The sequence below is a fragment of the Triticum urartu genome, chromosome 3A (genome assembly GCF_056163025.1).
Source record: "Triticum urartu cultivar PI428250 chromosome 3A, HENAU_Tu73, whole genome shotgun sequence".
In the NCBI taxonomy this organism is placed as follows: Eukaryota; Viridiplantae; Streptophyta; class Magnoliopsida; order Poales; family Poaceae; genus Triticum; species Triticum urartu.
Genome location: NC_141875.1, coordinates 736,035,967 through 736,050,666, shown reverse-complemented (window position 1 = coordinate 736,050,666; position 14,700 = coordinate 736,035,967). Strand labels below are relative to the sequence as shown.

The 14,700-nt window shown below is 47.5% G+C and overlaps 1 protein-coding gene across 1 annotated transcript; it reads right to left on the bottom strand.

Moving 5' to 3' along the window:
* Window positions 1-4,879: 4,879 nt before the first annotated feature.
* LOC125547377 (uncharacterized) lies at window positions 4,880-13,180 on the bottom strand. Its single transcript, XM_087545690.1, has 2 exons — window positions 12,465-13,180; window positions 4,880-5,540 (listed from the first exon to the last, which is right to left on the bottom strand). The coding sequence occupies exons 1-2, from the start codon at window positions 13,178-13,180 to the stop codon at window positions 4,880-4,882; spliced, it is 1,377 nt and encodes a 458-aa protein (XP_087401816.1).
* Between the last annotated feature and the right edge of the window lie 1,520 nt (window positions 13,181-14,700).

The window sequence follows — 14,700 nt, the reverse complement described above, 5'->3', positions numbered from 1 at the left end:
TATGCTACTTATATTCAACATGGATACTCTGTATTATTTTCTCATATTAATAAATATAAATGTTCCATACAAATAATACTCACAGAGATATGTCGCAACCAATTCCTGCAGCAACACGCAAGGAATCATATAATTTTAAATATATCATTCAAATAAAACTTATTTCAGTCATTTCAAAAGACTAATTTCACTCGATTCACTTGAAAGACATGTTTCAATAATTTTCAAGACTTAATTTCACTTATTTATAAAAAATTACTTGTTTCGGGAAGCCGGTACAGGGCAAATACAACTAAGGGAAGCACTAGGAATCAGACTACTGATTCCTAGCCAACCATCAGACTAGCATGCAGCTGTTGGATCACAACCTGGTGGACCGTTGGATAGTACTGAGTTATTTGGATTTTGGAAGCAAGTTTGTTGAGATATGGAAGCACGTAATATATAGGGAAACTAATACCAGATATTTAGGAAACCAATCGAGGAGTTTCAGGAAAATAATTAGGGGGGAATTAATGTAGCGTAGAGACTTTCCAAAAGAATTTTTCTTCCTTATGAATCACAGTTTATTTCCTTACAAAGCACTTCTTGTTTCTAGTATTCCTTCAAATTGCATCGAGCAAAAACAAAATGTGCTTCGATCTAAAAGAAACTGTTTTACTTGTTAGCAGTTGCTGACTATAATTTTGCTTCCATGTGGAAATAATGTTGGTTAATTAGGATTAGTTTCAAACAAATGGATGTGGAACGGAAGCATTCCTTTGATTCATGGAAATATTACAAATAAATGTAGTAAAAAAATCCAAGGCGTATGTCTATGCAATGATAACATAGCATTTGTGTGCTTCCTTGAAAACATCCCAGTAGACCAAAGCAAATAATTTGTAGTGCAGCAGAAACATATTGATCAACACAAGCATTTGATTTGTGCTATGTTTCTAAGAGCTTCGGAACCAAAATTTTGATGTAAAGGGAACACTCTTTTTGTATATAATGGAAACATTTCCTTTGGAACCAATTACAACTCTTTTTTGCACCAAAACTAGAAGACTACTAGAACACTATTGTAACATTGTCATAGCTAGCGTGGTGGACACTGGATAATCTGATCACGATGGGATGATTTGCTGATGCCACGAGCCCTACGTCATTCACAGCACAACCGACAACCTAGGGCCTGTTCGGAGTCTCACCACTCCAGAACTCCACTCCCGGAGCGAGGGTAGCTTCAGCTGAAAATAAAGGAGCAGGGAAACACCCGCTCCGCAGATCCTCGTATTTCTTGGAGCCGTCGGACTATCGAACAAGGCCTTAACTTGATCTCATCTCATACATACTCAACGCATTAGAAGATCATTGGGAGTATGCTGGTAACAACGAAGCACAGCTAGAATCAGGTGTGGCAAAATATCTGTACAATAGAAGCATCCGGTGAGAACGAAGGAAGCACACTGTAGTGATAAGAAAATCACTAAACAAAGCAAAATAATTGTACAACAAAATTTACTAACAGAAGCAACACCGGTAATGGTGAATTACATTAGTAGTGGTTGAAGCATATGCTAGTATCTGATAATGGTTGAAGCAAAAAAAATGTATAAAAGTAGCACACACTTACAATGATGGAAGCAAAAAAATTACATTAGATAGAAATATGCAAGAAATTAAAGGAGGAAGCATGGTGGATTGGAAGCATAGTTTCATTTTATCACACCATATACAAGACACCTGGAAGCACGCAAATTTGATCGCTAGCATGATTAGGGCATAAAGTTAATTAAAATATAGAATCTTAGCTAATATGAACATAGGATATTGTGAATATAACCACAAATATGAACAAGACTAAACTATTTTCAGTAATAAAACTATTAGCAAACTGATCGTGGACTATTGCCACCAATTACAAAGATTGAAGAAGCAGATCTATGATGCTTAGGAATCATGGATTTTTGAAGCATCAATGATATCTCAACATAAAACAAGAGTACACAAATAAAAGCATATTTAGAATGTCAACTCTACGTAGTGAAGAAGTACAAGTATGATGCATATGAAACATGGATATTTGGAAGCATCATATTCATACAGCCTCAACAAAGCTTGTACATACTTCAAGAACAATATTGGAAATTGAGGATAACCCATGCTTGCCACCAATACGTGAGTCCAATTATTTTAGATCTAGAACAACAATTTCATCGAAACTAATTGTTGGTTTGGTGAGCTCACACACATTTCAATCTAAGACGTCATCATTGAGCCGAAGTGCTGCATATCGACCCTTGAGCATACAATCTGTTTCGGCATGTTCATTGGTGTGTGTCCAAATATGGGAATTGAAGGAATAAACCGAGACACGAACAGGTTCACTGAAAGTAAGTGTATGGAAGCAAGACAATGGAATTAAGAAGCTTATCCTATGTACCTAAGTACTCCCTCTGTCCCACCATATAAGACATTTTTGCAAGGTATGCTATCTTGCAAAAACTTCTTATATTATGGGACGAAGGGAGTAGTTTATTAAACACAGTATGTCGATTCGTAGGAAGCGTGGAAATATGACAGCTCAACATTATTCGTCTTGGTCGGAAGCATAGAAATAGATAATAGAAACAATTAAGATTGCTTCTAACATGAGGATGTTGCTTTTCGTCGCCTACATACAAATTTAACCAATTTTTTAGTGACCAATGGAAGTAATTTTCTTGACAAAGAAGCATCAAAAAGTGAGCTCGGTACATTTGTATTATTACTTGGAAGCATTGAAAATTGAAAAAAAAAGGCACAAATACTAATATTGCTACCAACCAAGGAGGCATATTTGTGTGATGCATCTACCCAGTTCACAAAAATATTGTGGTTGATTTAGTGATCCAATACATGCTAGACGGCACAAATTCACACCAACAAACATGGCATAAACCAAGGTATTGGCATCTAGGTATCATATGAAAATCAGAAAACAATTATTTTAGGAATCAACTAGCACTGCATCATTAAAAAAGTAGAAGAGGAGAGGACTCAAACCCTAGTTCTGATGAGGATGTGGTGGGAGAACCTATGATACTCCATACGAGCTTGCTTTGTTCCTGAACCGAGTGCTACACCAACGAGGTGGACCGGAGTCCAGAACGGCAAGTGGAGCGGGGCCTGATCCCGGTGGAGATAAGTGCGACGGTGAGTTAGCTCGTGAATTCGTTGCTGACCAAGGACGCGGAGCTGGCCGGTGGAGTCAGCTGTGTGTGAGGCGGGGGAGAAAGGGATCTGGGCGAGGCAAGCTAGAGGGCTGGAGGCGATGCGCATGAGGTGCAGGGAGAGCTGGGTGCTGCGTGCGAGATTAGGGAGAGAGATTTACGGGCTTTGATTGCGGATCGTTAGTCCGATTGGATTTTTATAATTTTTCATTCACATAAGAAGCAGAACCTTAAGCATCCGATTTCAATCGAATCGACAGCAGTCAAGTGGTCTGGCGTTGGCATCTTTTCAGACTATAGATAGAAAGTGTTTCCCTATAACTAAAACTGAAACAAGTGAACGAAGCAACTTCACAATAAATGCACTGAAATAAGGAGTTTCACAAAAATCATATTTCAATTTGAATACTGAATTCACTCATTTAAAATTTATTGTTCAAACAAAATTTATTTCACACATTTCAGAAAAAGAATTTCACCCATTTCATCAAACAACTAATTTTAGTCGTTTCAATTGAAAGAAACACATGTTTCAATAAATTTCAAAAGCTAATTTCACTCATTTCAAAATAAAAATACTCTTGTTTCAGAAAACTGATTTCCCTCATTTGAAACGTTGAAATTTATACATGTTCGAATGTATTCAAGGTTGATCTTGTTCTAAAGGTCTTGGCCCCAAGAGTTCAAATATATAAAAAGTTTCAAAAGGTTGATCTTGTTCTAAAGGTCTTGGCCCCAAGATATGGTGAATTTATATTAGCATAGGTTGAATAAAAGGATGGATTTGTTGTGTGGGAGAGTGAGAGTGAGTTTTTATCTGCCATGCATCCATGTGGAGGAGAGAGATAGAGAGAGGAACATGTGTGGGGTCTACCTAGATTTGACTTAATCGTATATACGAAAAGTGGGCTGAAAAATACAAAGCAATACAATGAAGTGGGCCTACAACCAACACAAATCACATTGCACTTGGACGGCAGATCATTCGCCGCCACATACAGGAACCGGTAAAAAGTCTTCGTGATTATAGAAAGACATTGTTCCACCATACAATACCCCTTTTTCTACTCTCCACAAATTTATATTTCTACTCCATGGGTATAGATTTGTGAGCTTTCTCTCATGCCCAACCATTGTATACACGTCCAGCACCGGTGAGCTCCTCACTCTCCCCATCTTCCTCGACATGTTTTCCCTTCAGGCTTTTCTCCGGCTTCTTTTGCACATGAATATGAGAAGTCGAGAGATAGAAACGGAGAAATTTGATCGGCACTGATTGATCACATGATGCAGTGCAGTGATGTGCAAGTCTTGTTTATCTTCTTTTTTGTGGGAAAACGCTTTGTAGTTATTTACCTAGAGCTAAGCGATTGATATAACATTGCATCTTATAATACAATAACTGAACTCTGGCGGGCTATATACCGAAATGAGGTAACGACTAAATTCATTACATATTGGACAAATTAAGCAAATAAATAGATAATCCTAGTCAATAACCTGACCATGATAACTATTACAGTAAAACAATTTAGACAATTATTATAATCGAGCACTCCAACTACATCTCCCCATACTCCGGGTGGAAAGAACTTTACTCCGTCGACGCCTCTGTTTCACCATGCTCACCTCTGCAGCACTTATGGCGACCATTGCAAACCCTGTGAGGTCTCGGTCTTCTTCTAGTATATCACCTTGCCACCAAACAGTCTACTACTGAATATGCTGAACAATTGTTGCAGCAAGCTGAACAATCGTTGCAGCATGATGAACAAGTGATGCAGCCAAAAGCTCTTCGCTCTGAGAGGTAGGTTGGACATCAGCACCCAAGCACAAGTTTTATTGCTTCTTGAAGTAGTAGCTGGACCCTGGTTGACTGGAGCAATTGTGAGCTGGGGGAGGAGCCACACACACATCTCCTGGTCCCATCCTTGGGGCAGCCACTCGACAAACTCTGTCGTGTTGTTGATGAGGTTGTGCCTGAACACGCCATGTCGCTCGTGCAACCGGCAGCCGCCCTGGTCGTCATAGTACAAGAAGTAGGCGAACCCACCGCTCATGCCGAGACGGGACGCGTCCAGGGCGAAACTATTGGGCCACCCCAGGAACAACACGCGGTCCTCCAGGCTCCGGCCATCCTTCCTCGTCCACAACAACTTTTCCGGCTCCTTGGTGACCTCCTCAAGCGTGTGCATGGACATCGAGAGTGCATCGACGAGGTCATTGACGCCATTCTTACCTTGATCGGGGTAATGCATCAAAATGTGCACCGACACCCACAGCAGCTCCCCGCGGGACTCGAGCACATAGCTGCGCTCGTACAAGTAGCCGTCACACTGGCGTCACTACCGGAATCGCACCCTATGCCGACGGCCAGGGCCGTCGGCATAGCCCTGAATGGCCGTCGGGACAGGCCTATGCCGACGGCCCCCGTCGGCATAGGGCCATCGGCAAAATATCCGTCGGCGTAGCCAGAAAGGCCGTCGGCATAAGACCTATCCCGACGGTGTCCGTACATCTATGCCGACGGCCAAGGCCGTCGGCAACGTTATCGCCTAACGGTGGCCGCCGTCAAGTCTGCCCAACGACTTGTCTCCACGTGGCAGCCCTATGCCGACGGCCTAGCCATCGGCTTAGTCGAAAACTGTGCCGACGGCTAGACCGTCGGCATAGATGTGCCACGTGCCGACCGGCCGCTGCTCGTGGGCCAGGGCTATGCCGACGGCCCAGCCGTCGGCATAGTCTGAGATTAAGCCGACGGCCAGGCCGTCGGCATAGTCCTTCAAACAGAGATCCCAGTTGCTGACACGTGGGCACCTATGCCGACGGCCAGGCCGTCGGCTTAATTTCAAACTATGCCGACGGCTAGGCCGTCGGCATAGGTGCCCACATGTCAGCAACTGGGAGCTCACGCTGGCCCTATGCCGATGGCCTAGCCATCGGCATAGTTTGCTTTTAATTTTTTTTTCTTTTTTCTGTTTGTTTTCAAATCAGTTCAATTCAGATAACATCACATATATAACAGCACATATCAGCAGCACATATCAACGAACGTAAGCATAAGCATCATGACAACAATAGATCATCATCACACAAGCATAAGCATATCAATGAATGTAAGCATAAGCATCATCACACAAGTCAGCTAAATGATCATCAGCACACACAAGTCATCTCAAGCATCATCATCACATCTCAAGCATCATCGAGCACCGCGGAGGTCGTCACCGCCAAGACGGCCAAAGTCCAGGTCATCAGTGCTAGCGGCAGCGCTACCGCCTCCGCCTCTGTGGATCGGAGTGGTCAGGCTCCGTGTCTCCGGAGTGCTGCGAAGACCACTGCCAACGGTAGATCCACCTGTTCCCTGCATGTTGAAAAGACATGTGCACGGGATCTATGACTGTGTTGAAAGGCATGACATGCTTTGGGTGAATAGATTGGGGATGAACTAACCGGCGAGGGGCCAGCGTTCTATGCCACAAACTCCTCAAAGCTCATCAGCACTGGTTGTGCTGGAGGGCATTGTGCTGTAGGGAACTGAGGACACCTGCCGGCCGCCATATCCTGAAAAGCCTACTGCATCTGGCTATCCCTCTGCACTTGGTGTTCATAAAGCCTCTGATGCCACGCCATGGTCTCCTGGCGTGTGTACTCCATGTAGGCCTACGGTATGACATGATGGAACTCATAAAACTACTAAATGCGGAAAATGAAGTGAGAAATGAAGATAAGAGGGAAAATACTTACAGATTGTTGCTCCTGAAAGAGGGACTATGTACTAGTCACTGGCTGGCTCGTGCGCTGGCTCAGGCTCGGGTCGATCCGACGAAGCTGTGTGTAGGAGATACTAGGAGTGATCACAGCATCGAGAACCGCATCCCGACCGTGCTCCTTGGGCCCCATCCTCACCACCGCCATGTCGTCCAGAGGCGCCGCAATGGGGTCAGGTGTGTCAGGATGTAACTCCAGATACGCTTCGGAGTAGGCCTTCTTCCTCCCTGCGGTCTTCTTGCCGTAGTACTTGGGCTCGCCAGGCTTGGGGTCCTTCCGCGTATGGGCGATCTCCCACGCCTGCATGTGTGAGAGCGGCCACTTCAGTTTCTCCTCCTGCACCACCAAACAGAGGTTAGTCATACATAAGAAAGTGATGGTAAATAGAAGAAGAAGAAGAATGTTTAATGGGGTTAGTCATACATTAACTGCCTTGTGGAGATAGTGGTTTCGGTTTCCCTGAGCATGTACTCCCTCCGTCCCTCGGTTAGCCTTATTTTGGGTTCTCATAGCCGCCCAGGCTCCAGCCTCATCACACCAAAGATCCACCAATGCCGCCCAGGACTCGTCTTTTCCATAACACCAATTTGGACACACCTACATAATAAAAGCATAATGGCATGTAGGTGTGTCCAAATTGGTGTTATGGAAGCATAAAGCATAAAGCATAATGTACCACAAGGTAATGAAAGCATAATATATGAAAGCATAATGAAAAATCTTTTATACTTACCGCCAAGAACTCGGGCCTCTCCAAGGTAATGCCCATCCTCCGCGCTTCTTCCTTGGTCATCTTCACACCAAGATAGTCGTGGTAGTATGTGGAGATGGCCACATAGCGCACCTCGTACTGCATCTGGCGGGCCTTCTTCTTGCATTGGCGCAGCACGATCTGGTCCGCTCTAGCCCTATGATCCGGAAGAACTCGATAGAATTTCTACAATCATGCATGAAACAAGAATGGGAGAAGCCATGAGTTAAATCATTCATGAAACTAGAATGGACTTGTGCTTCTGAAGAGAACTCACCCAGAAAGTAGTGATCACGGCCTTGGCATGGGTCTCATGGTCCGCGTGGCGGGCCGCTTCCCAGTGGTCCCAGCTCGTGGCCAAAACCCGACGGTCCGGCTGCCTGACTGGATCAGGACAGTACAACCCCGGCCAATATAACTTCAGCAAGACGGTGATGAGGCCGTTGGGAATACGGACCCCTTTAGAATATATCCAGTTGCTGCAAAAGAATGAACTATTAGCATGTGACAAGAAAAATAAATAACAACCGGAATAAGCATGTGACAAGCAACATAATGAACCACTTACTCTTTTCCCGTGGGCTCAATGAGCCACTTCTGCTCCTCAGTAGCAGGAACCTGCTTTGGTAGCTTTGCGTTGCCACGCAGCCACCCCTTCGTGTCAACCCCCTTCCCGTCACCACCATCATCCCCGCCACCACCCTCCTCCTCACCTGCCTTCCCCTCCCCAACCTCCTCCCCAACCTCCTCCTCCTCCTCCTCCTCGCCTGCCTCCTCCTCCTCCTCCTCCTCCTCGCCTGCCTCACTAGAGGAGGGTACCTCACTAGAGGAGGGCCTCGAAGACAACACCCCTAAGTCGGTGAGGGTGCGCTCTTTCTGGCCGCGACCCCCTGTAGTGGCTCTCCCCCCAGCACCTCGTCCTCTAGAGGCTCTCCCCCCGCCCCCTCCTCCTCTAGGGGCACCTCTCCCTCGACCTCCCTGTGAGGAGTCATCGTCAAGTAGCCGAGGGGGAGGATTACGTGCTCGACCACTCCGACTAGGCTGGCTGACGACCTTGCGTAGGAAACCCACGCCGTCGGCCTTCCCCTTGCCCATGTTCCACGAACCTGCATTGAAAAGAGAAAAGGCAATTAGTAAATTAATGAAATGAAGGAAAGGCATGATAATAAACACATTAATAAAAATGCATAAAAAGGCATATTCCTAAACTGTAGAAAAAAATACTTGAAACGTACATCTGCTAGGGAACATACCCAATCTACACATCCTCGGGCTGTCCGTGGAAAACGCTGGACAATCCGAAAGAGCTGCGGTGATAAATATGCAATTGAATGCATATTTATCCATGCAACCCTTTCGGACAGGAGACGCCTAGGTTACGTCAGTTGACTTGAGAATGAAATCTAGTCACATGATTCGTAGCTCACCCTCGGCTGTAGAGGAAGTAGTCCAATAACAGAGGGACAATCGGGGACCAACAACTCTTACGATGATCACTCCACCGAGATGGAACACCACAGAACCTGCACCATGACAAAAATTAAGAACATCACAATATCATCATTATCATCATCATCTATCATCATGTAACAATCATCGAAGCATAAAAAAATCATCATCGTCTATCATCTCTTCCGCAAAAAAATGGACATCATCATCATCATCTAAAAATTAACAAGGCATAAAAAAGCATCATCATCTATCATCATCAACATCATAATCTATCATCATCAACATCATGATTTATCATCTAATTTTTTTTGCATTTCTTGCATTTCTCACATTTCTAACTATCATCAAATCATCTATCATCTAACTATCATCATACATAATTCATCCATCCATCTAACCATCTATCATCATACATAATGCATCCATCCATCTATCATCTAACTAAATTAACAAAAAAATTGCTTCAGAGAGGGAGGGAAGGAGCTCACCATGGGGAAGGGCCGGCTCGGGGGAGGGCAGGCACGGAGGGAGAGACGTAGGGGAGCTCGGGCTCGGGCTAGGCTTTATCATTTAATTTTTTTGTTACGGCATTTTTTATTTTTTATTTTTTTGTTACGGCATGTGCTGCACCCCCCAACACCATTCCGGCCCAAACCACCCAAAGATACCCTCCGTGTCGGCCCGACGTGGCCGTTTCCCCCCTCCGGGACACGGCGGCTGCCACGCCCGTGAGGTCTACACGGCAGGACGGGGGTCGTGGGGGGTAGGAATGCCACCGGAGCGTCGCACCGGGCCCTCATACATGCGGGGTGGTGTGGTGGCATGTCCGAAGAGGCGGCACGCGTCTCCGGGGTGTGCCCCCCCTCACGGACGGCGCCGCCGCCGGCACCTGGAGGGGGGAAACGGACGCGTCGGGTCTACACGGAGGGGATCTTGCTGTGGGTCTGGCCCGGATGTTGCTCCAGAGTGTTCCTATGGGCTGACCTAACACAACCGGGTGGGGAGGTCCACTGGTCAAAGCCAGTGTGACCAGTGGAACTATCCACCCGGTCGTGTTAGGTCAGCCCATACGAACACTTTAGAGCAACATCCGGGCCAAACCCACAGCTAAATCCACTCCGTGTAGACCCGATGCGGTAGTTTCCCCACTCCAGGTGCCGGCGGCGGCGCCGTCCGTGAGGGGGGCCACGCACCGGAGACGCGTGCGGCCTCTTCGGACATGCCACAACACCACCCCACATGTATGAGGCGCGGTACGACGCTCCGGTGGCATTTCTACCCCCCAGGGCCCCCGTCCCGCCTAACCCTGTAGCGTTTGACCACGGGATCTAGCCCTTTGACTTTGCACGGACGGGCTTTGACCAGCGGACCTCCCCACCCGGTTGTGTTCGGTCAGCCCATAGGTACACTTTGGAGCAACATCCGGGCCAGCCCCACAACAAGATCCCCTCCGTGTAGACCCGCCGCGTCCGTTTCCCCCCTCCAGGTGCCGGTGGCGGCGCCGTTCGTGAGGGGGGGCACACCCCGGAGACGTGTGCCGCCTCTTCGGACATGCCATCAAACCACCCCGCATGTATGAGGGCCCGGTGTGATGCTCCAGTGGCATTGCTACCCCCCCCCCCAGGGCCCCCGACCCGCCTAACCCTGTAGCGTTTGACCACGGGATCTAGCCCTTTGACTTTGCACGGACGGGCTTTGACCAGCGGACCTCCCCACCCGGTTCTGTTCGGTCAGCCCATAGGTACACTTTGGAGCAACATCCGGGCCAGACCCACAACAAGATCCCCTCCGTGTAGACCTGACGCGTCCGTTTCCCCCCTCCAGGTGCCGGCGGTGGCGCCGTCCGTGAGGGGGGGCACACCCCGGAGACGTGTGCCGCCTCTTCGGACATGCCACCACACCATCCCGCATGTATGAGGGCCCGGTGCGACGCTCCGGTGGCATTGCTACCCCCCAGGTCCCCCGTCCCGCCTAACCCTGTAGCGTTTGACCACGGGATATAGCCCTTTGACTTTGCACGGACGGGCTTTGACCAGTGGACCTCCCCACCCGGTTGTGTTAGGTCAGCCCATAGGAACACTTTGGAGCAACATCCGGGCCAGACCCACAACAAGATCCCCTCCGTGTAGATCCAACGCGTCCGTGAGGGGGGGGCACACCCCGGAGACGTGTGCCGCCTCTTCGGACATGCCACCACACCACCCCGCATGTATGAGGGGCCGGTGCGACGCTCCAGTGGCATTGCTACCCCCAGGGCCCCGTCCCGCCTAACCCTGGAGCGGTTGACCACGAGATCTAGCCCTTTGACTTTCCACATACGTGCTTTGACCAGTGGGTCTCTCCACCCGGTTGTGTCAGGTCAGCACAGAGGGACACCCGGGAGCAACATTTGGGGCCAAACCGACAGCTACATCCCCTGCGTGTAGACCCGATGCGTCCGTTTCCCCCCTCCAGGTGCCGGCGGTGGCGCCGTCCGTTAGGGGGACCACGCCCCGGAGATGTGTGCCGCCTCTTCGGACATGCCACAACACCACCCGGTTGTGGTAGGTCATCCGATATATATAAACACTTGGAGCAAAGTCCCCTTCGTATAGACCCGATGCAGCTGTTCCCCATTCCAGTTGCCGGCTGGCGGCTGCACCGTTCGTGAGGGGGGTCACACCGCTCTGTACAGAACCGAAAAATAATGTAGGTATGCTTATTAACACATACGGTATGTAAGTTAGTTAAATAATAATAATAAAGAAAACAGTGAAGAAAAAGAAAAAAAAACTATATGTATGCTTATTAACACATACTATATGCTTATTAACATACTATATGCTTATTAACACATACTATATGTATGCTTATTAACACATACTGTATGCTTAATAATAATAATAATAATAATATATGGAAAAAAGAAAAAAAAGAAGAAAAAAACTATGCCGTAGCTGCGGCCAGGGCAGATGGACAGCGCCGCGGATCGATGACGTGTCGGATATGCCGACGGCCGCCCATCACGGCCGTCGGCATAGATTTGACGTCGTTAGCCGACCGTGATGCCCGTTGTCAGCGGGCCCGCATCTATGCCAACGGCCTATATATGCCGACGGCAGCTGTAGGCGTAGTCTTGGATAAGCCGACGGCTGTTGTGTGCCGACGGCTGCTGTCGGCGTAGACGTGGATAGCCCGACGGCCATTGTACGCCGACGGCCAGGAGCTAGCTGTCGGCATAGCTCTGACTAGGCCGACGGTTGCCGTCGGCATATATTTGGCTGTCGGCTTAGAGCCCTGTTCCGGTAGTGCGTGGCATCGACCGTGGCCTAGGAACCTGTACGTCGTCGTTGTTGGTTGCGGCTGTGGACTCCCCTGTCACGCTCACGACCTGCCAGAGGCTGTCCTCAACGGTCACATGGATCTTGCCGTTGTGATAGGCGACACAGAACGCTCCGTCGAAGGGGGATTCGAGAGTCCTGTGGACAAACATCCACTCGGTGTCACCAGGACGCAGGAGCGCCGCCCTGAACTCGGCGGTAGTTGTGTCGAAGCTGTCGTGTTTGCTGAACAGAAGGACGGCCCCGTTGTTGTAGATGATGCCTGTGGGATTCTCCTCCAACCGGCGGAGGACGTTCTCGCCAGGCAGGTGGGTGGGGGGGCCTTCGGCGAGAGGGTCGTGGAGGGTTAGGCCGTGAGGTTCGAAGGCGGTGAAGTAGCGGACGGTGGTGCCGTCGGCGCTGGCCACCCAGTTCATCCCGGTGCCACTGCCACCAGATATGGCCGGCGGCGCGACGTAGCTTGTGTTGGAGAAGACGCATCTGAAATTGAGGGAGTCCCCGCTCTTCTTGATGGGCACCAGGAGCCACGGCAGGAACTGACCAGCCCCCGTCGTCGTCGATGGTCCGTGTGAGTCGCGCCATGGCTTACACACGGCGTGGAAACGGATGAAGTCGGCGCCGACGTGCAGACGGCAGGAGACCTCTCGGAGCAGTTCCGGCAGGAGGTCCGGCCACCACGTCCCGTGCATCGCGGCAGGTTGGTTCTAGATCGTGATGTGATCGACAATCGTATATAGCTGGCACCTGTACGTATCGGTACCTAATCCGATTCGCTCTGGTGTGAAGTACTAACACGTCTATATTTTGCCGCTGGAATTTTCAAAGTAGAGAAAAGGTGTTTTCGGACCTCACCAAGTTCTCCGGAATTATCTCCAAATTTGATCTATCAGATTCAGAACTCGTTCAATTTTAACAAATTTTAAATTTTCCCACAAAGAAAAAGACTTAAATTAAGGACTCTAATGTCTACATGATGTTCAATCTGGAAGGAGCATCCAGCAAACGAATCGTTTCTTTTTCTTTGTTCTTTTTTTCTTTTTGTTTTTTTCTTTTTTCCTTTTGATTTCTTTTTCTTTATAGTTTGCCTTCTTTTTGTTTTTGTTCCTTTCCATTTTCAAATTTGAAAACTTTCAGTTTCTTTTTTATTTTCTTTTCTACTCTTGTATGCGGTTGAGCTATGGACGACACATTCACATCGTCCAGGCGTGGACATTGTGGAGGTGGATTTAGAGGATGTGCTTGTTTGGACATCCATTTACATGAGCTGTTGGACGTCCGTTTTGGGCTCATATTGTGGAAAACTAGTATAGACTTTCATATAGACAAGCTATTGGAGATGCTCTAAGCGCTCTAGATTTCATTCACACCATTGCAAGCTTGAATAATTTCCAGCGAAACTGATTCAACAATCAATGGTTGACATCCAAGGTCTTCCAACAGTTCTAGTCCTCGCTGAAGTGCGATCGCCTCCGCCGTTATCGCATCATGGATAGACTTAGAGCATCTTCAATAGATGGTCCAAAATCTGGCGGTCCAAAACCGGAGATGTAAAATTTGGACCGTCAAAAAGTGCCTTTTGGAGCTCCGAAAAAACCTCAACTCCAACAGATGGTCCAAATTGATGGTCCAAAAGAGCAACTCCAATAGATGGTCCAAAATGAAGATGTAAATTTCTTAAAACAACAAACTACTAGTCCATTCAACATAGTTCAAACATCAAATTCAACATAGTTTCATACATGAACTTCAACTACTACTTATTCATGTTGGAAATATGCCCTAGAGGCAATAATAAATTAGTTATTATTATATTTCATTGTTCATGATAATCGTTTATTTTCCATGCTAGAATTGTATTGATAGGAAACTCAGATACATGTGTGGATACATAGACAACACCATGTCCCTAGTAAGCCTCTAGTTGACTAGCTCGTTGATCAATAGATGGTTACGGTTTCCTGACCATGGACATTGGATGTCATTGATAACGGGATCACATCATTAGGAGAATGATGTGATGGACAAGACCCAATACTAAGCCTAGCACAAGATCGTGTAGTTCGTATGCTAAAGCTTTTCTAATGTCAAGTATCATTTCCTTAGACCATGAGATTGTGCAACTCCCGGATACCGTAGGAGTGCTTTGGGTGTGCCAAACGTCACAACGTAACTGGGTGGCTATAAAGGTGCACTACGGGTATCTCCGAAA

Coding starts and splice junctions, on each gene's coding strand:
- LOC125547377 (XM_087545690.1), bottom strand. CDS start 13,180: ATGCACGGGACGTGGTGGCCGGACCTCCTGCCGGAACTGCTCCGAGAG. Junction 5,541..12,464: donor CCTAGGCCACGGTCGATGCC/ACGCACTACCGG, acceptor ATTCCGGTAGTG/ACGCCAGTGTGACGGCTACT.